A 26965-nucleotide genomic window follows, 5' to 3' on the forward strand; every position below is an offset into this window, starting at 1 on the left:
GTGATGCATGGGAGGGGACCCGAATCTTCGGGTCATTTGTTGTTATTGGGCGTGAAACCTTTGGGGCTGGAGCCGCGACCTCTTCCTCTGCCACGGCGTTGGCCTCTTTGACTGAACTGGGTGTTGTTACCCTGGTTAGAGGGCCAGTGGGTAGCAGAGTAAAATTGCTGTTGGTTTTGCTGCTGGCGTTGGCCACGAAAGGAGCGTCTATTGGCATAGCCGCGTCTGTTAGGGGGCCTAGAAATTTGGTCAAGAGTCTTGATGGTATCAAACTCTTTCTTCGCATGTTCTAGGGCCTCATCAACTGCTTTCCCAAACAGATGTGTTTGTTCTATGGGCTTATTTATCAGGGAAGCCTGTGTTTCCGGCTTAAATCCCGAATTGCGCAGCCAGACATGGCGTTTGAGAAGTATTCCCTGAACCAGGGAACTGCCAGCCGTCTCTGCGGCATCTAAGGAGTTCTTTACGATGCCCTGGTTTACCAGAGTTCCCTCTGAGATTGTAGCTAACAGGCGTGAACGCAGGGGTTCTGGTGCGTCCTCTGCTTCGCTGCGCAGCTTGCTCCACTGTGCATCTGCGTAGCTAGCTAGTAGGGAATTGTTATTTGCAATCCTAGTTGAAAAGGCGGCGGACGTCGTGATTCTCTTCCCCAGTGCATAGAGCTTTTTGCCCTCTTTGTCGGGTGGTGCCTCACTAGTGGATAGTGGTACCCCTGCTCTTTTCCTTGTATTAGTAACTACGAGGGAGTCCGGAATAGAATGGCCTCTGATGTACAAAGGGTCAGAGGACGAAGGGCTGAAGAGCTTTTCTATCCGAGGGTTGACCCCTCTGACTAAGGCAGGATTGGAAAGGGAAGGAGTTATTCTTCTCTTTATAGAAGCCAGGAGCGGAATAGACTGACTAACAGGGGCTTTTTCTTTAATAACTTTTTCTACAAAGTCTATGTCAGGAAGAGTCTCCCCTGTGTCTATTTCAAAATGCGCTGCTGCCTTGCGCAATAGTGCATTAAGTGAAGGTTGGTCATCTATGGGAGAGGTGTTTCCAATAGGTGAATCCTTGGGAGGAGAAGGGTGAAAGACATCAGGGTCTGAGTGCACTGATGGGGATTGCCAAGGCTGCACTGATGGGGATTGCCAGGGCTGCGAGGTAGCTGTAACTTCTTCGAAAGCTCCTGCACTAGTGTAAGGATCTTCTTCAAACCCCTCTTCCTCATGTTCTTCCTCTCCACCCAAACATTCCTCATCTTCCTGGAGGTATTGCTCCTCTTCAGTGAGGTCATATACGTCTGTAGAAGGGGGAAACAGCCTAGGAATCTTGACCCTAGGGTCATCCTGGGGCCATTCTCTTGGTCTTTTGGGTGTGGGTGGGTTTTGGTTTCCCAAAAACCTTTCCATTTTCTCCATACAAGAATGGAGTCTTTCAAGGGTCTCATGGGGGACCCCTGAATAGTCTAGAGGGGGGAAATCAGTGTTTTCACCTTCAAAACGCTTAGAACGCTCCCACAACGTCGAAGAAAGGTTTCCGTCGCCCTCTGAAAAGCCCTCCGGTAGTTCAGAAGTGCCCTTAGATGAAGGGGGCAGTTCCTGGCTACTCTTGTGCTTTTTCGGCGTTTCCATAGCTTTTTGTGCGGTATTCGACGTTTGTTTAGTCGTCCGCTTACGTTCGTCTTCGGAAACAATTCTCGCCAGGCTCTCGACAACGAGTTTGTCAGTAGAGGACTCTGGTGTCGACGTTGCCTGCGTTACGCGTTGTTCCTCGACGGCCGCTCTATGGAGCGTTACGTCGGATGATTTTGGGGTAGCGCCCGTGTTTGATGAAAGCCCAATAGCTGGTCGCGGCTGCATTTGCGGGTGGGGCTTGAGACCCTTACGGTCTGAGGTAGACGCCGGAGTGCCCTGCATCCCCTTCGGCGCTGATGGATCCTTCGTCTTCGACGAAGAAGAGCCGTGGGTTGTGTGCTTAGGCCTATGGGGTCTGTGTGCGTCCTTGTCGCCGGGGTGTCCATCCCCATAAGCAGGGCGTGAGCCGGGCCCGTCGGGGCCGGGGACGGACGTCGAGGAGCGCAAGCGCTCCTTCTGGGGGTTAATGACTTCCGTAACGGACGTCGAGTTATCACCCTCCTCGTCACTTTCTGTAACAGCAGCAGCGGGTGAGGAAACTGACTTCGACATAGCGTAGTCCGCTCACCTCTTAACTTTGCGTTCTTTAAGAGTTCTTGGTTTCAAGAGCTTACAGGCCGCGCAGCTGTCTTCCTTATGATCGAGGGGCAAGCAATGATTACAGAGCTTGTGTTTGTCCTTCCAAGTGTATTTGCCCCTACAGCGTGGGCAAAACTTAAAGGTGTCCTCTCCATAGCTGAGGCAATAATAACTGGTGATAACAACCCCAAAGGAAAGATAGGGGAGAAAGAAAAATTCTCAAAGAGAAGAGAAAGGTTCGAACCCCCACTCTCCCTACTGTATGTTGGCCGGCGAGGCCAGGCCACGTATTCGGCAGCGCCGAAGGATCTCCTCCGTCTCTTCCCCTCCGTCGAAAACTTGCTCGGCGGAGAAACAGCTTCACAGCTAACGTCGAGGGGAGGGATCTTTAACAATATAATAAGTATAATTAAGGACCGAGGTCCGTAGTAAGTATTAGCAATGTCTCTCTAGGAGCTCCGCGTAAGGCAACCAGAAGCTGGGCGAAAAAAAACAATCTGAGGGACCTCGACGCGTGAGGGATAATGGGTACAACGCACGTCACTATAGGGATAGTGTTACAGACACGCCTTGCCTACGTCCCCTTTTCGACTACGAAAAACAAAATGCAATACTCCGCAGTGACCACTGGATGTCGGACCTATGCACAGCATGTGATTCTAAGCAGATTAACAAACATCAGAAAAATACCTTCCGTTACCGGAGATAGAGGCACGACCTCAATAGCTCCTTTTTCCAGTAGCTGATCCACTTCTTGGAGAAGGATGGCGAGGTGTTCTGGTGTCATGCGTCGTCCCCTCGGGGGTCTGTATGTTGGGGATCTGTTGAACTCTATACAGTAGCCGCGGGCTACGGTGGATAGTACCCAGCTGTCTGAGGTTATTCCCTCCCATGCTGGAAGAAAGGATGTTAACCGGCCCCCGACCGGCGATGCATGGGAGGGGACCCGAATCTTCGCGTCACTTGGTGTTGTTGGTGGCTTGGGAGCGTCTAGGGGTGGAACCCCAGCCTCTCCCCTTGCCACGGCGTTGACCTCTCTGATTGTACTGGCCACTATTACTTTGGTAGTTGTTGGCGGAATATTGAAGTTGTTGATTCTGTTGCTGGCGTTGGCCACGAAAAGAACGCTTGTTGCCAAATCCCCGCCTGTTAGGGGGCTTTGAGATTTGGTCCAAGGTCTTTATGGTATCAAATTCTTTTTTCGCATTTTCCAGTGCGTCGTCCACTGCCTTTCCAAAGAGGTTAGACTCTTCAATAGGCTTGTTAATGAGCGCCGCTTGCGTTTCCGCCTGAAACCCGGAATTGCGAAGCCAGACGTGGCGCTTCAGCAGAATTCCCTGTACCAAAGAGCGGCCAGCTGTTTCCGCTGCATCGAGGGTATTCTTAACGATGCATTGGTTGACCAGAGACCCTTCATTAACTGTAGCCAGCAATCTAGTCTTTAGGGGTTCAGGGACTTCCTCAATGTCCTGCTTAAGCTTTCCCCATTGCGCATCAGCGTAGCTTGCCAGCAATGTGTTATTATTGGCAATTCTAGTTGAGAACGCTGCCGAGGTGGTAATTCTTTTGGCTAGGGCATAAAGCTTTTTCCCCCCTCTTTATCCAGGGGTGCCTCGCTGGTAGACAGTGGAACACCAGCCCTTTTCCTAGTGTTAGTCACCACTAAGGAGTCCGGGATTGAGTGACCCTTAATATATAGTGGGTCTGATTGAGAGGGTGAGAACAATTTTTCGATTCTTGGATTAACCCCTCTTACTAGTGCAGGGGTGGCCAGTGAAGGGTTGATTTGTCTCTTAACAGAGGCGAGTATTGGAATGGTTTGGCTGGTGGGGGGTTTTTCTTTGATAATCCTTTCCACGAAGTCAGTGTCTGGGGTGACCTCCCGAGTTTCGACCTCAAAATGTGCTGCTGCTTTCCTCAGCAGCGCATTAAAAGGTGGGCTGGTCGTCAACAGGTGAAGGGTTCCCGACTGGTGTGGTCTGAGGAGACCTGATGTCTATAATGTCTGGCTCTGTAGACCCCGATGGTGACTGCCAGGGATTTGGGTCACCCTCACCTGGGTCTTCTTCGTACCCTTCCTCACTTATGTTAGTGTCCTCATAGAAGACTTCTCTCCCTCTTGTTGGTTTTCATCATTAATGAACTCCTCCTGGAAGTGAGTGTCCTCTTCGGTGAGGTCGTAAGAGTTCCTATCCTCCTGAAAGGGGTTATAGAACAACTTCGGGTATTTAGCCCTTGGACTTTCTAGGAGTACCTCCCTAGGTCTTTTAGGTGTCCTATTTTCTGGAATGGCCATGAATCTGTCTAACTTGTCCATACAGGACTGGAACTTCTCTAAGGTCCACTGAGGTAGGCCAGAGCGGTCTGGGAGTGAAAAAGGAGTTTCTTCTCCTTGTATTTGCCTAGATCTGTCCCATAGCGTCGAAGATCAGGTGCCTTCGCCTTCTGAGAAGTGTTCTGGCAGGCTAGGGCTTTCAGTCGACAGTGGGAGCTGTCCCAGCCTACTTTCCGGCGCCTTCAGCGTTTCTTTGGCCTTGTGCTCGGTTTTCGGCGTGTCACTTGTCGCCCGTCTCTGGCCGTCCCTAGAAGATACACGTGCGAGGCTTTCGGCGATCATTCTCTCTGCCGAGGGATCGCTCGCCGTCGCGCTAGGTACCGTCGAGTCTTTACTAGCAACGTGTGCACTCTTACGAGGCGCATCGCCACCTGAGGGTTTGGGGTTAGCGCCCTTATTTACAGAGTGCCCGGTCGCCTTTCGCGGAAGCGGTGGCGGGGAGGGCTGGCGACCCTTGCGGTCGGCGGAAGACGCCGGTGGGCCCGGTGCCTCCGTTGGCACTATGGCTGCCTTCGTCTTTGACGAATGCGTGCCGTGGGGCAAGTGTTTTAGATTTCTTGTGTGCGTCCTTGTCGCCTGGGTGTTCATCCCCATAAGCTGGGTGTGAGCCGGGCTTGTCGGGGCTGGGGACGGACGAAGAGGAGCGAGAACGCTCCCTCGAGAGGTCTACAACCTCCGTTATGGGGGCCGTGTAATCACTGTCCTCGTCACATTCGGCGGCAGTGGGGGAGGAATCTGACCTAGACATGGCATAGGCCGCCCACCTTTTGACCCTGTGGTCCTTTATTGTTTTGGGCTTAAGTAACTTACAGGCCGCACAGCCGTCCTCCCTGTGATCGAGGGGCAAGCAACGGTTGCACCGTCTGTGCTTGTCCTTCCAAGTATATTTGCCTTTGCAAAGTGGGCAAAACCTAAAGGGCGTCCTCTCCATAGCTGAGGGCAAGAAGTGTGATTACAACCTCGAAAGAGAGGGAGGGGAAAGAGAAAGGCATTCTCGGAGTGAAAAGAAAAGATCACACAACCTCACTCTCCCTACTGTGTAAGGCCGGCGAGGCCAGGCCACGTGTTCGGCGACGCCGAAGGATCTCCTCCGCTCGTCCTTCCGTCGAAGAGCTTCCTCGGCGGAGAAACAGCTTGCAGCTTCGTCGAGGGAGGAATCTATGTGTTAGATATTAATAATAATAAACGACCAAGGGTCGAAGAAATGATTTCGCAATGTCTCTCGAGGAGCTCTGCATAGAGGCGACCAATAACTGGGCGGAAAAGAACAATCCGAGGGACCTTGACACGTGAGGGACTGTGGGTACAACGCACGTCACTATAGGGATAGTGTTACAGACACGCCTTGTCGACGTCCCCTTTTCGACTACGAAAAACAAAATGCAATACTCCGCAGTGACCACTGGATGTCGGACTATGCACAGCATGTGATTCTAAGCAGATTAACAAACATCAGAAAAAACATTTCTTTCACTCATAATCGCTCTTCCACTTTTACAGCTGGGCAAGGTTTGCCAAATAATATCACCATAGTATTAAGGCAGTGACATGGGCTTAGGCCTCACCTGAAAGTGAGGAACAGTTGTTGTGTAGTGACGCTAGATGTCACTCACTGAGCGTAACGTTTCAGATGTCACCTATGGGAGGAGCATAGAAGAGAGCTGTACGCAGCTTGCGCATCCAGGACCGAGAACCGAGTAAGCTGGGCAAAGCGTGTGGCTCTACTTGTGATCAAGGTATTTGTTGCTTAAATAAACCCTACATTTATAAACTCCATGCAGAACGTGGTCATTGCTCCACAGGAGACAAAGGGAGTATCACAATTTGGCACAGGGAATGGGATCAGGGCCAGACTGCCACGTTGAATGAAGGGACGAAAACAGTAAACAAACAGGAAAGAAACGGCAGCAAGAAAGAGCAGGAAAACTATTAAAAATGGCACAGCAAGTGACCGCACCTCCAACATTCCTTCCTAATCCAGGTCTGCCAAGTATACCTTGGCTCATAATGTTGACGCAATGCACACACAATGTAATAGTAAGTCCATCATTCAAACGCTGAATGTAAAATGAGATTTGATGCGATTCAAGGTGCGGGGAAGAAACAATTGGTCCAGTCATATGGACCAAAATACATAATGAAAAACAATAAAATCAGGGGTACTCCTGATGAAGAGAGGATATCTCGAAACGCGTTGGGTCACTGTTTGAATAAAAGATTTAAAGAAAAAATGTATTGTGAGAAAGATGTCTGGTGTTTACATAGGAGAACTACAGATAAGCAGTACACTAGAAGTCTATGCTCAAACTTGAAGTATTTGTTATATATTACTGCAACTTTACTCTAATGAATCTTCAATTATTGGGCTTTTTATAAGCCCGTGATAGAGTGAGGGGGACGGGAGTTCCCTAATCCTTGGCAACTTTAAAGTATACCTTGGCTGCCAACCTTCAAAGTATACAAGAGAGCATCAGGTCTGCCAGAACGAAAATGAAGGCTGCTGCAGTGCTTGCGAATGCATTAGGGGGAGAGAGAAGGGCAAAGAAGAACTCCGCCAGTAGAAAAATAAAGTGACTGCTGAAACACAGAACTCCCATAAAGAAGCATTAGGGGGACTAGAGATTGGATAGCAAAAAGAATGAACTGAGAGACTGATCACATACACTACGAGAGAAAACAGGGCCAGAGGAATCCACAGATGACCAACTCACAGCACGAAGAGCACGCGTACAGACCTGTTCTTTTGGAAACCACAAAAAAAAGCAAGAATCTCAAGAATAATGGACAATAGCACAGTGTAGAAGAAGGCACACTACACAAATAAGGGAACCAAAAAGCAGATCATCGGAAACGGAACCAACCAAAGTGAATGAAGTCAAGTAGAGAGCCATGGGAGAGAGAAAACCTGCACAAGATAATGACAGAGAAAGAACACCGTACTGTAATAAAGAGAAATGCTGGCATGCTCATGCGCAGTTAACCACCTCAGGATCTAGGTTTGGGGAAGAGTATTTAAACTCCGGACAGGTCTCAAGCCATCAGTAAAGATGTCAGGGCCAAGAAACACAAGTCACCACATGCCCAGGATAAGCTTCCATAAAAAAGCAAGACTACAACTTCAAAACAGACCATATACTGGAATGACAATTCCAGCCAAGCTGATTGTTTTATCGAGATTCCAGTACAGACATGTATCGAAAGAACAAACGCGCAGCAGCAATAGGGACTACCAAGAGTCGACCATCGAGACAGCGCCATTAACCTCTGGAAAATGTCATAACGAACTCCAGGTCGACGCAATACTACGGAAAGTAATAGCATTCACTAAGAAATGGTTGTCTATAGAAAAGCTGCTTCCACAAGAATTACAAAGCTTCTGGAAAGTATCCAAAGAAGAAATACATGTGCAGGAAGGGGTGGCCAGTAGAGGAGACGTGACGAGTTCCTCGAACACCCTTAGAACACGAAGTATCCGTGTGGGACATGAGGGCCCACACAAGAACAACATTGAACCATCAACAAGTAAGAGGACAATTGTTGGGGCAAACCCCCGGGCTTTGTTGCGCTTTAGTCAATACTGTCAATGGAAGTCTCCTTGGTTGCCCTCTGGGGTTCTTCATCCACTCTGGTTAGCGTTTGTACTGCTCCTGGGCTGTATGGTTGACTGAGAGGATACATCTCTACGTACTTAATTATGGGAGCGCTAGGAATCGGTCCAAAAATAGTATGGGCGACTGCGGTATTTCTCCTGTTCTTCCATGCCATGTACCTTATGGAAGAGGAAATAGGTGCAAATTCGGCCATCCCTCTTCACAATACTGGTGGCCCCAGATGGACTCCAATATTGAGAGACTAGTGGGCAACTGAACCATGTGAAAAGAAGGGGATAACAAAAGATTACCAACCAAGCAGACTGCACTCACATACATTACATGGTAGAGTAAACCTGGAACCCAAGTAGGAGCTGACTTCATCGAACCCTATGGACTACAAACCAAAACCGGAAATCCCAAGTAGCTAGGGATAGACAAGAGTCAAGTTTACCTCTGAGGAGAGGAGTGTCTTAAAAAGAAAATGGTATGAAACATAAAAGAGCCCCACTCTACCACCTTGGATTGAAGGCATGTCACAAGTAGCATTCAGCAGTGGGCTAGACTTAAGAATCGTCTCTCAAAGGGGGGGCGGCAGTCCACAGAACTAATATGAACCCTGTGACCAGGATGTTGCCCTTCTTCATGATGCAGAGTAGACGGGAAAACAAAGCATCACCTGCATGGAGAGATATCAGAAAAAAGTGAAAAATGGACCAGAAAGAGAATAGAAAAAAGATATAAAAGGCAGAGAAAGTACACACGAGATGCAAGATTGGCGGTAAATACCGGTAGCAAGGATACTGTGAAAAGGTGAAACTACCACACAGAAAAAAAGTAAATCCCATTACATTACACCAATTCATGTGCACAAAGTAAGGGAACACTAGGTACAGACTTTAGAGAGAAGAACATTTAATGCAGAGGGAATAGTGCTATCAGAGAAAGCAACAAGAACACAACAATCAACAGAAAATGGCAAACTATGAACATTCTGGGGCATCACAGTTACAGGAAGTGAAGAAGCAACACTGTGGATGGAAAATCCAGACAGTCGAAAGGGAGGTCTCACAGGAGAAAGATCCTGTTACCATGAGTACACCGGACCGAGTGAGTACATTTAACAGTGGCTCTGAATATATGGAGCGTGAGGAAACAGTAAGTCGCGCTAGAAGACCAACCTGATCGAGAAGAGATCCTGAAAGGTACAAAGACAATATGTTGGATTAAGTGGTTGCATTTATGCCAGGTTCTCTAGGCCCTTTAAGTGTCGGGAGAGGTCTGGACAGGCTAGGGAGGTTCATAGGGGTTACCAAAGGGGTTAGGTGAAAAAGGTGCTGCCGAATGGATTGGTTGTTCGGGCTCGGAGGGCGCGTTTTGTGGAATGGTGTTCAGTCTGCAATGTTTTCCTCAGGAAGGAGGTTGCAATGGGGTGTGCCGAAGGCCACAACATTGACCGCTGAGGAAAGGCATGTCACAGAAGCTTTCCAGGCCAGCGTGACGTCCTGGAATCAAGTGCGGCCCCAGCAGACAGCGTCTGCTGAAGCCTACACCGAGGGGCAAAAAACCACTAGCCCACCAGGGATGATCATTGGTAAAAGGCCCTTGAAAAGGGCTTCTTTAAAATCCCCACGACCACCAGGGGGAGGGTTAAAATATAACATTTCCCAAGAAGGCCAACTGGCCCACCAGGGAATTGCGAATTGAAAGTAGGCCTGTCCCCCGACCTAGGGAACTGAGGTTTCCTTCAGGCAACTACCAGGCTATTGTGAGGATTGTAGCAGGAACGGGGTGGGGCTTACAAGCCCTTAAGAAGCCCCCCAAGCCCTCCCCAGGACACACCCCTTGAGCCAGCTAGGTGATTGGATAAGGTAGGTGGACCAATCCTGCAAGGGGGTGGCGTATTTAAGGAGGAGTGCGAGAATGGTTGAGTGAGGACAGGAGTTGGCTGAGGACAGGAGTACAGAAGCTATGGAAGAGAGTGGGGTCAGTGGAGTATTTGTGAGTGAACAGGGAGTGTGAGGAGTAGAGGTAGAATAGGAGTAGCAGGCCGGTAGTGGTGGCAGAGGTAGTAGTAGTTGTGGGAGTAGCACCATGCGATACCAAGTCTTAGTGAGTGGTAATTGAGTAGGGAGTCTGGGTGAGTAGAAGAAGCAGCAGAGCGGTAGTAGAGGGCAATAGCACGGGTTAAGTATGGAGTAGAAATAGGAGCAACAGAATAGTTAGTGGGACAGTGAGTGGGAAAATAGGAGCGACAATCAGCGGAGAGGCAGACAGATAATAAAAAGACTAGCACGAGGCAAGTAAGTAGGAGAAGATAACTGAGGCAGTGCGGTAGTTGGAGGTACGAGAGATAGTAAGAGCAGCAGTAAGAAAAGAAGATCAAAGGGTGGACGTGGATAGGTAGAGTGAGAGATCGGAGGGACAGTGACGTGGAGGAAAGAAAAGTATAGTGAAGGGTCAGGTACAAACAGGTGTGAGAGAAATGAACGTGACACAGGGCAGAAGGCGGCACCATCTCCAACTCCCCAAGAATACCAAGCAGGCTAGGTTAGGGAAAGCCTCAGAAGACCCCTAGGGAGCCAGTCAGCCATTACTTAGGGGCGTCCCTAATTGAAAACTGCCACAAAAGGGCAGCTAGGGGGTCACTGATGAAATAGCCACCAACATCCCCATTCGGGACAACTGGGTTAGGGAGACGGGGACAAGGCCAGTGCATGACAAGGTAGAAAGGAACAAACTTGGCGCCAACTTCCAAAAGACCCTGCGAGCCACTAGCATCTACAGCCATCCTAGCCGTTGTACAAGTCCAATAAAGACCCTTGGCATTACTCCGAGTCAGCGTTATTCTTTGTGGCGGGCCAACCCATCACATTACCTCCAATGAGTTGGTATGGAACTTTAAAAAGCCTTCTAAACTGCCTTTCATCCCAAACCCTTCGTCCAGCAGATCCTAGTTTTTGGTGTCCAACCCAGGTCTTTTGTGAGAATTTTATGAAGCTGAGAAAAGAAAATGTCAGAGCCACTGTCTGTGGAACAGGCTGTGCAGCAGACAGGCGGGAACATGTATTCATTGCTATTGGATACGCTGTTGGCAGTAACTCTGTAGTTGTAATCTGATGCAGTGAAGCTTTAGCCTGGAACAGTACTGTTGGTATCCTGGGGAGCTTATGATCCTTGTGCTCTCTCTGGACACCCTCTCAGAGATTTTGACCAAGCGGAACGTTAGTGAGCAGTGCCGAAGCCTCGCAGCAAGTGATGGAGAAGGGTACCACGTGCAAGCCTGTCTTGTTCCAGCATTGATGTATTTAGTACAAGTGTTTCATTTTGGTTGCTTGCATTTGTGACGGCAAGCTTAAGTGTGACGGTCACTACATAGCGCAATACAACCCGAGGGGATTAAAACGATTTTTTTTTTTTTTAAAAAAAGCCCCATTTGCGTGGCTAGCACCTAACAGATAAAAAGAACTCAAGGGCGCGCGAAAAGCTTTGCGATGTCACCAGAGCATTGAAGTCCTCAATTATAGGAACTCGTGCACCGAAGCGCGTTCTGATGGGAGGTCTGGAATATACACACACCAGCAGCCTGAGGAAAAGGAGACCAGGTAGGATGGAAAGACACTTGGCTCGAGCACTGGAAGAGCTTGTCAGAGGGCCACTCTGGACCCAGAGATATTGACACACAGTTGTGCAGGAGATTAAAAACCAAGTTTGGAGAGAACTATAGTTGGGTTTAGTAGACAGGAAAATAAGCGATTGTAAATCATAGTCCGTGATAAGCACAAGGAGATATGGTTAGGAAATCTTGAGAGGAAGGTGGTTTTGGCTCCAATCCGGGTAACCTCAAGACTAATATTGCCCCTTCAGCTTTAAGCAGGGGGAAACCGGGTAATTGGATATGTCACAGGGTGAAGGGAATGGGGTGGGAGCAGAACAGTAGGAACTTTTCTAACAAGGCTGTGCATGTTGTTCCAGAATACAGAGCAGAGGGAAATTAGAGAAGGTGCGAGAGAGTGAAGATGCCAGAATCTGGTGTTTATTATTTTATCCATTTTCCCTTTCTCCCGGAAGGGTTGAACCTTTGCAGGTGCAGCTGTAAGTTATGATCTGCAGACAGGATGCTTAAGGGGGGGGGGGGGGGGGGGGGGGGAGTCTGTGGGATCCACCAACTTATGTGGGACATCGTCAACTGGTACCAGACAATTTGTTAATGTTAAAGGATATTTATACAATGCACTATCACCAACGAGTGGTCCCCTGGCGCTCTGGCTGCTCTGAAAGAAATAGGGAAGGGGGCAGTCGGGTGAGTTAGTGGGAATAAGCTGGAAAAATGCAAGAGAGTAGTGATGTGCTGTTGGCGGCCTCAACCCAGTTAACTCCGTTGGCTGTGCTTGGGGTGGTTTTCCAGTCGGTAGTCGTGTGCTGTTGTGCGAGTGTGGTTTGTGTGGTTTGTTTTGTTGTTGCATTGTAGTGAAGTAAGTGTGGATTGTTGTGTTACAGGCATCTGGTTGTGTTTGGTTAGAGTTTGAGAAGTGTATGCAGAGAGGTGAAAATTGTTAGTGGATTGGTTAAATGGAATTGCTGTCCGGAAGCGAGGCGCTAAACTTTCATATTCTCTCCGGGTGGGGCGCACGAGCATCTCTGCATCTGCATACAGAACTGGGACCGGCCGCCATTCACAGTCCCTTTCACACATGACGCCCACTCGCATTCATAACCTTGTCCAAGTTCGGCCCCGGCCACCTCCGTCCAACCTGTCTGTATGCGGGCAAGCAAGCGTTTGTGAGTCCATCCAAATCTGGCCTGGATAGCATTGCAAATCCAATCAGTACGTGGCATTAGTCAGCCAACGCTACTCCATCCATATGTGGCAGAGGTCAGCATTCATCGTCTTATCCAGCTGCTCATTCACATTACCGCTCATAGCACTTTCGAAGCGTGACACACGCCAACGCTTGCATTCACATCCTGCGCGACACCTGCCATCATTAACAACAACATCCGGGCTCGGCCCATGCTGATGTCCAAAACTTAGTTCAAGTGTGGCCACTGCTAACATTCACACAACTCTATTCAAATATGATACCTGTTAGTGATTATGGAGCCAGTGAGGTTGTTGGGTGGAGTTGGCTAGGGATGCTGATTCTGTCCTCATGGGTTGTCGCTTGTGTCCTGTTCGTCCTAGCATCCTCTCTCTTGCTAAAGTAGGAGTTTCCCTCAGTCGGTTCTGGTCGTTTGTCTGTGTCGTCCTAGATTCTGTCATCCTGTTATTTGTGTTTCCCGTTTGAGGGTTTCGTTTTTCAGTTTGAATGTGTGATGTTGAAGAGCCAGGTGTTTAGTAGTTTTCTGAATTGTAGGTGGTCTTCGGTGTATTTCTTTCAGGATGTTCCGGGTTTTTGCAGGTAGGTGGGAGAATGAGGAACCCCCTAGTTTTTTCTTAAGGTATGGTTTTTGTTCCAGGCGGATTTCGTTTCTTGATCGGAGGAGTCTCGTTGGCTTGTAGATTATTTTCTTTTGTAGGAATTCAGCTCCCTGTCCACTGAGTGCCCTGTGTGTTATGCACATTGTTTTGAAGGTGATGCGATGTTTAACTGGGAGCCAATGCAGTGTTCTTAGTGCTGGAGTAATGTGGTCTCTTATCCAGGAGGAGTCTGGCTGCTGTATTTTGGATGCGTTGTAGTTTCTTCAGGAGGTATTCTGCCATCCTGAGATAGAGGCTGTTTGCGTAGTCGATTGACATGATGAGGGCGACGATTCATTTTTTTTGTGGATGAAGGTGAGGAAGGGTAAGATTCTTCTTCTTGTGTGAAGGAGGAAGAAGCATTTCTTGATTATTGCATTTATTTGTGGTTCTACGGTTAGGGTGTTGTCCATCAGGACTCCCAGATCTTTTACTACCTTAGATGGTGTTGGTGCGGTTTCCATTTCCATTGTCCATGGAATGTAGGTGTTTTCTTGGTTTTTCAATATAATCATGATGGTCTTTCCTGGGTTGATTTTCAAGTTGTTGGTGTTCATCCAGTTGAACACTTCTTTTAGACACTCGATTAGGGTTGCATGATCGGCTTCAATGTCTTCAATTCTGTAGATTTGAGTGTCGTCTGCGTAGGTGTCAGGGCTGGCTGGGTTAGTTGTGCTTTCAGAGCTGGCTGGGTTAGTAACAGGAAGAGTTTGTACATAGAATTAACATTGTGCTTGCCCAAGTCAAGATGGAGCGAAAGAAACTTAATCTGATTGGTTAAAGGAACAATGATGTGTTTGGTTTGTCTGATTGGTGGAAAGAACAATGGGTTTGATTCTTGGGAGGTGAGCAAGATTCTAAACTGCCTTTCATCCATAGAAATTCAGTGGCTGGTTGTACATTAGTTAAGCTCCTTATGTAAGGCCCTTTCAGAGCTCAGAAAATCTACCAAAGAAGAATATCGTAAACTGTCCAGTTTGAACAAGAAGACATCAGGTGGGATCGTTCTTTTAAAGATTTTAAGATTGTCACAGTGAACTTTCATTTTCTTTTATAAGAAAACTTAAAGCGTTAACAAGTTTCAAAATTATTTGCGAAAAGAGACATTTACAGTTAAAGTTACTATAAGGAAAACAAGCTTGAAGATTGTGCGTAGAAGTTTAAAGTTAATTAACTGCGTGTAATGTTCTTCAAGACTGTTTAATGTGTGCGCGAGCTCGCGTGTCGTTTGCGTTTAAGCACGCGGGTATTCAGAGCGATAGAGCGCGTGCCTAAATGAATTGCGCGAGTGAATTTTAGCGCGTGTACATTTTTAACGCGAAAGACGTTTCATGGGAAAGCGCGTGTTGGTTTGCGATAGAGCGCAAGTCCATTTTGATTAAGCGCGAGTTGTTTTTTAACGCGTGAACTATTTTACGTGAATTACGTTTCGTTTCTCCACGTGAGTTCGGTAGCGATAGAGCGCGAGTCCATTTTAACTAGCGCGTGTTATTTTTATCGCGTTTACGTTTTTTTTCACACGCGCGGGTTTGGTAAAGAATCGCATGTGTATTTTAAACGCGAGGACAATTCTTCACGTCTTCTGATTTCACGTGTTTAACGCACACGCTTATCAAGGAAGAAACTATACGTTCTTTGTGTAAATAAGGAAACGATTCACACGCAGAAGGAAAGCAGAATTCCAGAAAGTTAAAGAGTATCTATTTAATGTAATCTATGCAAATGGAATTCAATACTTCAGAGAAAGACTGCATTTTATAAAAGCATTAAAAACTACATAGAGTTAAAAGAACTTTGAAGCAAGAAGAATATCTAGTTCTGTAAGGTGTTTGCAAGGGCCATCACTTTAGGATTCTAAAGAGACTTGAGTGGCTTGAACTATATGCACTAAACAAGATATTTACAAGATATTCCACACAGATTATTAGCCTCCAAGTCTTTTACTGAGGTTTAAGAGGTAAAGAGTTTAGAGTTTATTTAGAATAATTTTAGAAAAGAAGTTTATATTATCATATAAGTAACCAGGTGTATTTGTTTACCACAGATACCAGAGCCTACCAGAAGGTTGCAGGGCTGCAGTGTCTCCGTTGTTATTTTCTCCAAATTCCCCTTTCCCTTTCTTGGGGTTTTCAGCTCAGCTTATATTTAAGGGTTGAGAGGTGAACTCCTGGTGAGGGTCTGTGGGGCCAGCATCAGCTCCTGTGGAATTCAGTCAAGCCGGACCCTGACAGTAGGTGTAGCTTATAATTTTGTATTTTTTGAAGATTCTGATTACTAGAGTCTGGTAGATGTTGAAGTACAGTGGTGATAGTGAGGACCCTTGTGGTACTCTGCAGTTGTTAACTCGTGGGGTGGATTTGTAGGGTTTTATCCATACAGTTTCTGTTCTGTCTGCCAGGAATGATTTAATCCAGAGTAGTGCAATGTCTGTTATGCCTAGGTCTTCCAGTCTTTTGTTTAGGGTGTCATGGCTAACTATGTCGAAGGCTGCGGAGAGGTCAAGCAGAATCAGAGCGAGGTTGTGTTGGAGTCAGCGTTTGTTTTTAGGTCGTCCCAGATGGATAGTAGTGCTGTTTGTATTCCTCTTGCGGGTCTGAAACCGACTTGTTCTTGGTCTAGCAGGTGGTGTTTTTCTACATGTTCTTGGGTTCATTTGTATACGTAAGGTTCAAGGAGTTTTGCCGGGTAGGGAATGTTTGAAATCGGTCTGTAGTTGGAGGTCTTCCACATCGCCACTTGTGTTTTTTAAAAGCGATTTGATATATGCTAATTTAAAGGATTTTGGTACAGTTCCTGTTGAGAGTGAGATATTTAGGAGGTTTATGCAGTATTTTGACAGTGTTCCTTGTGCGAGGATGGATTTGTAGATGTCAGGGGGCAGGGGTCCATGGGTGATCCTGCTTTCTTGCTGTGTTTTACCAGCAAGACAAATGCCTATGCTGATTTCAGGAAAGTTTTGGAATTTGTGCTGTGGCTGCTCTGTTAGGTCCGGTTGGTTGAATGTTATGGTTAGTCTGTTTTTTATGATTTGTCAGATGTTGTTGATTTGGTTCTTGAAGCGGTCTTGCAAGTCGTTGCAATGTTTCTCTGAGGGGGTTGGAGCATTGTCGCATGCCAGGTGGATTTCTCATTTCTTTAATGATGTTACATTTCTTTTTGTGCGTTTGTGGCATTGGTGATTCTGTCATCATAATGCCTTCTCTTAGCTTTTTGTATTTCTTTCTTGTATGCGCAGATTTGTTTTTGGAACAGTGTTTTCTTGTCCCTGTTGTATTCTTTCCTACATTCCATTTCCATCTTCTTGTTGTCCTTCTTCATGGTGCTTGGTACTGGGGTGAACCATTTTGGCAACAGACTTGTCCTTTATTCAGAGACTCTCTGGCACTTCCCACCTAGGAAGCCTGCTTGCAGAACCTAGCAGAGCACGCTGTGTGCTGGCTGGGTACCGGTTCTGGAGCTGCTGGGTGGGTCCTCCAAATCCGGTATCTCCCTGTGTTCCCTGGGATATCTTTAGAGGAGGGATCCTACTTCCCTCTTGGAAATCCTGGCCTTCCTTCACTGGCAGAAGCTGTAAGGCAGACTGCACCTTCAGCCAGGGTCCAAATTAGTCGTCCTTACTCCTTTCAAAGTCGTTGGATGATCTGCCTAAAGAGGGGTTCAACCCTCTTTTAAAGCCAAATGGGCCCCAGTTAATAAGGCTAGCCATGGCTGGAGGAGTCTTTGTCTTAGCCCTTCCCAAGATGCTTTGATTTACCCGTGGCTCTCACATTCCAGTGAAATGTGACAGGAAGGACTGAGCCTGTAGGCCGTGTGCCCCCAGAGTACACGACTATTTTTGTTGTGCGCTGAGCAGAGGAAAATGTTAGCCCCACACATTTTCTGGAGGTTGATCTCCAATCATTCATTTTCATTATGAAACTTTTTTTTAAAAAGCCCAGGCGAGTGTACTCTCCCCGTGCGGATGGTCAAATTCCACACACCAGTGTTATCTTGACTATCATCTTCAGATCAAATTCATAGCACACTCCTCTTTGGGATTCGTCCATGGTAGGTCATGACATCAGCACATGGTTGCACATTCAGATACAAACATAATTCATTGCAAGTCACAACTCCCATGCACTTAAGAGATAACATCTGCTCTCTGCGGAAACTACCAGGCCATAAACATTGTGCCTGTTCAACGGCTGACCCTGCAGAACGGTATTCCCAAATGCTCCGAATTCATCCTGTGAACCCCTAACCGCAGAGCATTTCATACATTTATTTACATAGCACATTATAAATTCTCCATGTATGTATCTCAGTGTGCATGCATGTTTAAGAACTGCTGTCTCTCCTCCACAATAACTTTTTTGTGACAGGCCGCTCAGTAATCATCATTCTGAAGCTTGTATCTGCTTAGAATCACATGCGCCTCCCTGCAGGAGAGCGACGGGTTAAAAAAAAAAAAAAAAAGCATTGCAAACAACCTGCACAAATGGCCGGCGCGAAAAAGAAACAATATGTGGATGTTGATGTGTGAGGGGATCATGGGTACTGTATGTAGCATAGAAATAGTGTGCCACTGTTGACGCCCCTTTTTTTTTTACTTAAACAAAAAACAAATGTTATACTCTGAGACAACCACTAGGTGGTAGACTATGAAAAGCAAGCGATTCTAAGCAAATACGCTTCAGAAAGACGATTTCTGGTAAGTAATAGTTGTTCTATTTTTCAGGATACCAGTGCGGTGCATTCTCACAGTCCAATCCCTCCCCACTTTTAACCTAAATATAGGCCCCATACGTGTAGCCCCTAATAGGTGAGAAGAAAATGGAACCGTCGACAATAATAAACTCATTTACAAACCCATGACCGGGACCCAAAATGTCACAAAGAGACCATTTCCTCTAGTGCATAGCAGCATTAATGTTACACATGTGCAGTATAAATTAAATATAGCACCTAGAGGGAGGAAAGGGAGGAAAAGCAGAACACACTAAGAAACAAGCCCAAGGGAGCACCAAATGTTCTGGCACAGTTAGGCTTACAGTATCAGACCCTTAAAACCTCATTACACTCCCAGAAATTCAGTGTAAAGAGACCTTGGGGGTCTGTACAATCCATCTCAATATTGTGTGGCTGTAGGACAGCAGAAAAGGCGGCGTCTAATATTCAAAGTACTTGCTGTCCCTTTTCTGTGCTTCATTTTCCAATGACCAACCTAGAGAATGAATCTGCAAACTCCAGGAAACAAAATCCTATTGCAATCAATTCTCCAATAACAGATTGTATTTCCACTAACAGAAAGTAGGATACCTTACTGCGTGCATGGAGGGGGCTGGGGGGTGGGGGGAGGTTACACTCAGCAGGACACCTTACCTTGGTCTGGAAGCAGAACACGGTGACGCCAATGGTAATCAGGACGGTGATCCCCATGCAGATGATGACGGCCTTACTGCTGTAGTAACTGGTGAGAAAAGCAGGCACGGGTGAGCTGGCTCTTCTTGCACAACACAGCATGCACTACCACACGAGTACTTCGCAAGGCTTTTATACTGTGTCAAATCAACACCGTAGGGGTTTGAGTGCCTCGGTTTGTCAGGAGGTTGCTATATTGTGCCTTCGCCCCGAGGTATACAGGGGAAAAGGTAGCAGGGCTGGGAGATGGAAGGTAAGAGGGCGGGATAATGGGGTGCAGGTGCCACGGACATGGGAAACGAAAGCTGCAGAGTGGGATTGCTAAGGTACAGAAAGGTCCAATTAAACTGAGCTATATATCAGTGATGCAGAAAAAGAGTACAATTACTAAATGTGTGTAATCTATTAATTACCTATTGCTCTTTTGGGTAATCTAATCATGTATGGCTGCACGACAGACAATGTGGTGGCTTTTTTTGCCCAGGAATACCTTTACGTGAGTGAGGATGGTGGGCAAGCATTGGTCGCTGCAGACTAATTGTCAAATTCCAGTATGTTTAGCAAGCCTCGTTATATAAGTGCGTGTGAAATTATCGATCCAGCAATTATGTACACATTAGATGCACACAAATACTCATCTAATTAGCAAGTTCCCAAAGTGATGAATCTTGTGCAGCTGATGGATTGCCAAAGTTCAGTTGTTATGAACTCACTTCCAATATAAAGCATCAGCTGCATTCTGTTAGCACTGTATATTTATTAGTAAAATAATGGTTGTCCAAGGAAACCAATAGGATGCAGCCTCAAATCGGAGTGTGCCGTCAGAGATCTCTGAATACACCTGCTGGATGTTCATAGTGAACCCCAAAAACGTAGTACTTAGATTGCTACGTGCCATCTGTTATTGAACATAACACTACGTATAGAGTAACCTCAAACTATTCTTCTACCTGCTCACATGACCCACGTGTACCCCAAATGCATACATGTGCTCTGTACCTTTCCTAACGTCAATTCTGCTCATAGTGCAATGCCTCTATCCTGTAACCAGACATGTATGCACTCTGTAACCTACGCCGTGATACCTCTGGGTTTGGGCGTATAACAAATGCTATAAATCAATAATAAATATTAAGATCTGCATTATGTGCAATCGAAGTGGGACATCTAGCACCCGGCTCTTTGCTTTCCTGTGTTAGCAAGGCGTTCTTAGGTTGAAATGTCAACCGTGGCTGCGTCCTTGCCAGTGAGGAATTCCGTCATCAAGTTTGGATTACAAGTATATGCTAGGTAACGCATGATCTTCATGGCTGCATCTCGACTACTGCTGCCTAAGAGCCAATGTAAAATAATGGCAGAACATAAAGAAGAGAGGTTACATTCATTTTGTGTAAGACTTCGTCCCACTCATACTATAAGCCGGAGGTCTGCTACCAGCGTCTCCCCAAAGTCTATGGAGTACGACTCCCACAATACCTCGCCACTGACTATGCTGGTTAGGGATGAGTAGCAAGCAAAATAATGCAGACCCCTGCAAAAGACAAACAAAAGCTAGGTAGTGCACATTGACGAACCTGGACAATATGTCCATTCTGCCCAGAGGGGAGCTACACCCTTTGAGGCTAGGGATGTGAGCTTGATCCACAAGACCGTTCACAGAGGTCTGGGCAAGTGGGACCTCACTGACTGTCTCTTCTTGGGGACAAGGACTCCCATTCCACGAAGGAACTCCCAGTCCAAACAGCCCTTTCAGCATATATGGTTATGGAAAAGGACTTTGGATCTTCTGTTATGCATATTAACAAGACCCTCCTTTATCACCATTTGCTTCAGCTAGTACTGAACCACATTTTTAGGCCATGATTAAAGAAGACTGACTCAATCTTGTTTGTTGCACTGATGTGCATAGGAGCAGTGCAGGCTGGAAATGGGAGGGAGACTCCTTAGGGGGGAGGAGAGCCCTTGCTACACAGAGGCAAGTCTCTGGAGAGATCCTTCAGGAGGGGCGGAGCGACGCGGAGGCAGTAGTGGCATGCAGACATCGAGATCCGCTAGCCTGAGGCTGCTACGTGGGCAACCTGACCGAGCAAGTGACTCCGGTCATGGCAGAAGTGAAGACAGGAAGAGAACAGTCTTTCCTAATGGCGTGACCACTTATCAGTGGTGGGCTTGGCTCCCGGCAACTGATGCCGAGACCAGGAGCGAGAGCAGAGCCTGTCTCCCTGAGGCAAGCAGGCTTGCCAAAAAGACAAGAACCGAGTGGGAAGTAAATGCTCCCAATGCGAGGACGCCAGTGAGCGTTAAGAACTCCAGCTATCAAGAGGGACGAAGTTGAAAACCAGACGAAAGCCTGGGGGAACGGAACAGAGCCCAGACCAAGGGAGTTAAGGCTGAAAAAAGTACAAATATTACACATCAACGCCACGGAAGCCGCCAAGATTTTAAGAAGCTACAAGAATTTTATGAGCACCCGGCCTATGTGAAAAGGGATGAAACAAACACTTCTGCTTCACATCAAGACTGAAAAAGCCAACAAAGGGTAAAGCAGAGTGAAACATATGTGAATTCTGCATGTCAAGGATGGGAATCCGGCAACAAGATGAGAACCCAAGAGAAGCAAACGGGAATGCACCCTATGTTTTTTTTTTTTTTATTGAAACGGGACCCAATATAACTACTGAAGAATCACAGGACTTTGCCGAGTCCCTGTGTCGCGAAATGGGAGACAAGTTTGTTGAAACAGGATCCTGGAGAGATTTGACCACTGGTAAACTCTGAGAAAAGAAAAAAGGAAAAGAAGAATTATTTTTCCCAAATGGGGTGGGAGGAGAGAAAGCAACCCAGAGGACATCACGAGGTGGGCCAGGTAGAAGCTCACTCTGAGGCTGTTGCACAAGCCTCCATTTTCCTCTTTAGTTAGATTTTCTGATGTGTTAGGGGGCCAGTTAGGTGGGTAGGATGTGGACTTTGGACCATTTTGATTTGGACTTCCACGGGCACCCTTATTTTTGCTTTCAACAGTAGGGAACATCTGTCTTCGCGATGCTTCGTGAGGGGGTCAGTTAGATATTTTTCTTTTCTGGTTAATAAATCAAGTTGCAACGTGACCCGCTGTAGTCGGTCCCCCTTCTAGTTCACCACAACCCCTAAAAGGAGGGAATTTAGGGGAGTCTATTTCCACTGCCACAACCAGAGCCCTCTGGTTTTCCGATATTGTATGCAAGTTAGTAACCAATTTCTAGATTTGATTTTGAGCTTGCACCAATTGATCTATGGCCACAAGTACCAGGAGGTAAAAGGGGAAGACATTAGAAGGCAATGGCTGGCTGACATCATACATCCGATACTGGACACCTTGAGAACAACGGCATGACCGAACCAGAATATTTTCGAAAGATTACCTAGGAGGGGTTGAATCAGATTTCTCTTGCCACCAGATCCAAACATTCTCTGAATACTCTAGGAATTACTTTTCCACAATGGATAGAGCTTTTCCCCCCATTCTTGACTTTTTCTGATGTTTACAGAGCTTCCAGTATTCAAACGGGGCAACCCCTCTGCGTCCCGACTTGAGCTTCATAACTGCGTACGTGAGATGGGAGGCACAACCTTAATCCAGAGTAAGTTTCTGTTGATAGAATGCTCTGAGGAGCAGAACACCACTTCCTTCAAGATTCCAGTGCACCAAACACAGCCATCTGAGCTCTTATTCATTGCGACTTAGGGTGCCTTCCTCTGATTTCCAGAGTGGGAACGTCAATTGGGAAATATAATGGACCAACCTCCCAGTGGGTCTGGTCCACATTTTCTGCACCACTGGCAACCCCTTGAAGCCATGAGTGCCCATGTACTATGTATATGAACAAACAAAGGTTGGACTCATTTTGCGCTCTGGGCTTATACATACACGTCCTAAATTGGGAAAGACATTAAGCCATTTGCCCTTCCCCAAAGCCCTCTGGACCCGTGGTCTAAATGTTTTTGTCCCAGCATTCTGAGTCGACAGGGGATGGGCAGTGGAACGTTTTTAAAAACTAAGCAAGCAAAACTGAAATTTATGGTTTAAAAGGTACCGTCAAATGGGTATCGGTAGAAGTTACCGAAACAAAAAGTCGTAAATGCATGACACCAAAAGGTTCGAACCTTTGGTGGCATGCATTTAAAAAAAAAAAAACAAAAAAAAAAAAAACACTGCGGTGCCGTACCCCGCAACACTCCGCCCACTACACTGTACAGTATAGTGAGCGGGGTGTTGGAGGACACCCCTGCAGCACACCTGGAAAAAAAAAGGGGGCTGCAGGGGTGTCCCCCGCAACACGCAGCTCACTATACTACGAAGTATAGTGAGCAGGAGTTGCAGGGGGGGTGGAGGGGAACACCTGCAGCTGTCCGTCAAAAAAATAAAAAAAAGATTTAAAAAGAAAAAGGACCCAGCGGCACGGGTTCCCGTTCACAAAAGTGAAAAGGGAAAGGGAACTGGTGCAAGGTAAGTAGGGGGCGTGTTGCAGTGGTTAAAGTGAGTGGGAGCTGTTCTCTACTTTTTTAAATGACGTTTTACAGCACCTATATTTTTTTATTTTAAAAAGAAACAGTCCCACGATGGTTTTATTTTAAAATAAAAGTGTAAGAAGAAGTTGAAGCTTGCACTTTCAGTGCAGTGCACTGACCGTTCCCTTAAACAGCAGGTGCACGTGTTTGGGGGTTTCTATTGTGTGCGCTAAGGGGTTTGTGGGGAGTGGGTGCAGGCCAGCAGGGACATAGTTCCACTTCTTCTTTTAGTACACTTCGACCACTGGTGTGTTGTGGGTGTGGGTTTTGTAATATGTTTGCATGGGAAATGTACGAACATTTTGTGTTCGTGCATTTCCCCATGCAAACTTTTCCGTCGCAGTAAAAGAAGCCGCAGTCGGATCACACAGATCCGTCAAATGCAGCAAAAGGAAAGGAGGGTGAAGCTGCAAAGCTTTCTACAAATCAACAAAGGAAAACTAAAGCGCTGCAACTTGGTATTTGCTCCAAACACACACGTCCCGTTTGCTCAACATGCACGAATGTCCCACCCTCAAGAATTCAGAATAAACTGCGCTGATGATCCCTAATAAGGGTGAAACACGTATGCAGTTGTCTGCGTCCTTGAGCACGGTCTGCCTTGGGTTGAAAAATACTATGTATAAGATGGCACTGCCCTATAGACGGAATTTCCTGGAGAAAGGCGTTTCGGCCAGTTTCCATGCGCACAATGCATTACCCATCTGGCTCAGAAATGCAGATGTCCTTCTAGTGATGGCCAGCGGCGGCGCTGCGCTGTGTGTAATTCCAGTGATGGCCAGTGGTGGCGCTGCGCATAATTCCAGTGATGGCCAGTGGTGGCGCTGTGCGGTGTGTAATTCCACTGATGGCCAGTTGTGGCGCTGCGCTGTGTGTAATTCCACTGATGGCCAGTGGTGGCGCTGTGCATCACTTGGCTAGTGGCTAATTCTAAAGTGAGAGATGCACATTTTGGACCCTTCGTACTCGAGGCCCTACATAGGATTTCTACCCAAAATAAAAGTGATGGACAATCTTTTCCAATGTTTATTATATGAAAAGGAAAGGTAGATCACATTACCTTGCAATAGCTCCAGTCATGAAGGACATGGCCAAGGTCTGAAAGAAAAGCACATAAGAAGGACTCATTAATAGAAAAGCTTAAAAGGAAAGCAAAGCAAAATCTGGGAGGAAATTGTACAGTTTTCTACAAACCAGCAAAGATGGAAGATGAAGACTGTCTAGAACTTCACCGAAAAAGCAAATGGGCAGTTCAGCAAGAAATGAGGATTTTTTTCACAAATTAAAATGGAAACAAACTGAAGGTTTAAAACTTAATAGAAGCAACACAAGAAAATGGTGTACAGCTTTACGGAAAACGGTACAAGAGAAGCAAAGCGAAGGCACGCAGCTTTATAGAAGAAAACAAAAACCGAGAGGACGAGAACCTTCTAGAAACCAGCAGTGGTGAAATGCTGAAGAGAAAAGGCTCCATTCAGATGAACAAAGGGGAAACAAGAGACCGGTCTGAGGTTTTACAGAAATGTCAAATAAAGGGTTACAGCTCTGAAATATACTCGCAACTGAAAAACAAACTAAAGCCCTTTAAGAAAAAAAAAGAATACAAGCCAGAATAATACTTTTGATCTTCATTATTAAAGCAGGTTTTGCTCCCATTAGACATCAAAGTTTAGACTCCAGGCTCTAACAACCATTAGCACCCTGGGTAGGGGCACTGGCCAATCAGGAGGTTCGGAACGCAGGCTGTACTATATGGTACAAGCCAGCGTGTCGAGCTGCCTGGGCAGTCCACGCCCTCTTCACCAATTAACACCCGTGTAGTTTCCTACACGGGTGCCAATGGTGCCTTTTTTTTGTGATAAAAGAAAATAAGCAGCCCGGCGCTGCGCATTGCTGCTCTTGGGAAGTGCGTTTTCATGTTGACAACAGTCATCAACATAGAAAAGGGACTCCCTAACAGCAGCACTGCGGAGCGCCGGGCAAGAAAGGTACTTACATTTTTTTTTTTTTTTTAAATGGACACCATTAGCACCCTACTGTGCTGCACTCGGGCCCTTAACTTGGGCGGCGGGCTGTTATCGACAGGATCTGCCCACCACCTCCGTGCAGATCACCTCATTAGCACCTGGGAAGAAGGCATCTCTGTTTCCAGGGAACATGGACAGATTCTTATTATCCAAGATGGCGTTGCCTCCCCTGGTCAGCTCCTCCTTACCAGAGTCCATGTCTCCCCACACCATCCATTCCCTTATGAATCTTCCCACCCACACTCCCTCCCTCCTTAATACCCAAATCTTCCCTCGTCCCTCCCCACCCACTTTTAACCTTTCTCTGCTGGTCTCTCTCCCCCAGGTTGTTTGGGCTTCACCTCCAGTCAATCATAGAAATGGAAGACGGTCTCTGCGAGAAGCCAGTTTTCCATTTCTGTGACTGGTTCCACAGCAATCCACACGCACGCTGCGTGCCATTTTTCTTTTTAAATGACTTGCTATTGGCACCTGGGGGCCAATAGTAATAACACCTACGAGTAAGGGCTAGACTGTCAGGTTTCCTTCTCTTATTCAAGTTTCCTTTCCATTATTTATCCTTTTCAGATTAGCTTTGTGTGGGTGGGAAGTTTTCCATTATAGTTGGTTAGGCCTTAACCTGCTGATTCAGAATCCTGGTTCTGACCCAAGGCAAGATGGAGCCTCACAGTGACAGCTCTGATTGGCTAGAAGACAATGCTGAACAACAATGAACATTCTAAACTGTCACTCTGTGCCTTTCATCATCAAAACCCCATCTGAGAGGACGTGTTTAGTGGCTGCTCCTGCTTTAGTCTTAGGCCTGGTGGATTTTATCCTTCAGACCTCAGCAGTTGAGCGGCTACTTTCTTGGGGGTTACAGGAGAAGTCATCAGCTGGCAGGAATTCGTTTTTGAAGACAGGAAAAGCAGGAAATCTTTGTGAATCCGCTCAGGAGATAAGTGACTTTATTTTTACTGAAAATCTGTTCATCTAAATAACATTCTCCTTGAAAATTCGTTAAAAGTAGTGTTTCTACTAAAACTATTGAACTCCCGGAGTGCGCTTGTGTTTCCAGTGCGGTGTTCCGTAGCGCGAGATTTTAACTGTCGCGTGCGAATTCAAGTGCGCGCGTGCTTTCTAGCGTGGGTGTTCTGAGCGCGAGTGGAGGTTGATCTCGTGCAATTTTAAACGCGCGTGTATTTTATAGCGCGGGTGATCCTTTGCGCGAAAAGCTATACGCTGCGTGTGAACTAAAGAGCGCGTGCGATTTCATAGCGCGGGTGATCCTTAGCGCGAGAAACTATACGCCGCGTGAGAACTACAAAGCGCGTGTGATTTTTAGCGCGGGTGTTCAGCGCGCGAGAATCTGTTAGTCGCGTGCGATGTAAGTGCGCGTGTATTTCATAGCGCGAGTGTTTCTT

The 26965-nt window shown here is 46.7% G+C and overlaps 1 protein-coding gene across 2 annotated transcripts in view; it reads right to left on the reverse strand.

The window, feature by feature from the left end:
• The window catches only part of TMBIM1 (transmembrane BAX inhibitor motif containing 1), a 280929-nt gene that overhangs the window by 23290 nt on the left and 230674 nt on the right, over positions 1-26965 (reverse strand). For both annotated transcript variants that reach the window (XM_069616828.1, XM_069616829.1), the window contains exons 8-9: positions 24596-24633; positions 18949-19036 (exon numbers count right to left, since the gene is read on the reverse strand). In XM_069616828.1, coding sequence (XP_069472929.1) covers positions 18949-19036; positions 24596-24633 — 126 coding nt within the window. The remainder of the gene's footprint in view (positions 1-18948; positions 19037-24595; positions 24634-26965) is intronic.

The sequence above is a fragment of the Ambystoma mexicanum genome, chromosome 9, assembly GCF_040938575.1.
Source record: "Ambystoma mexicanum isolate Mex_15411 chromosome 9, UKY_AmexF1_1, whole genome shotgun sequence".
Lineage (NCBI taxonomy): Eukaryota > Metazoa > Chordata > Amphibia > Caudata > Ambystomatidae > Ambystoma > Ambystoma mexicanum.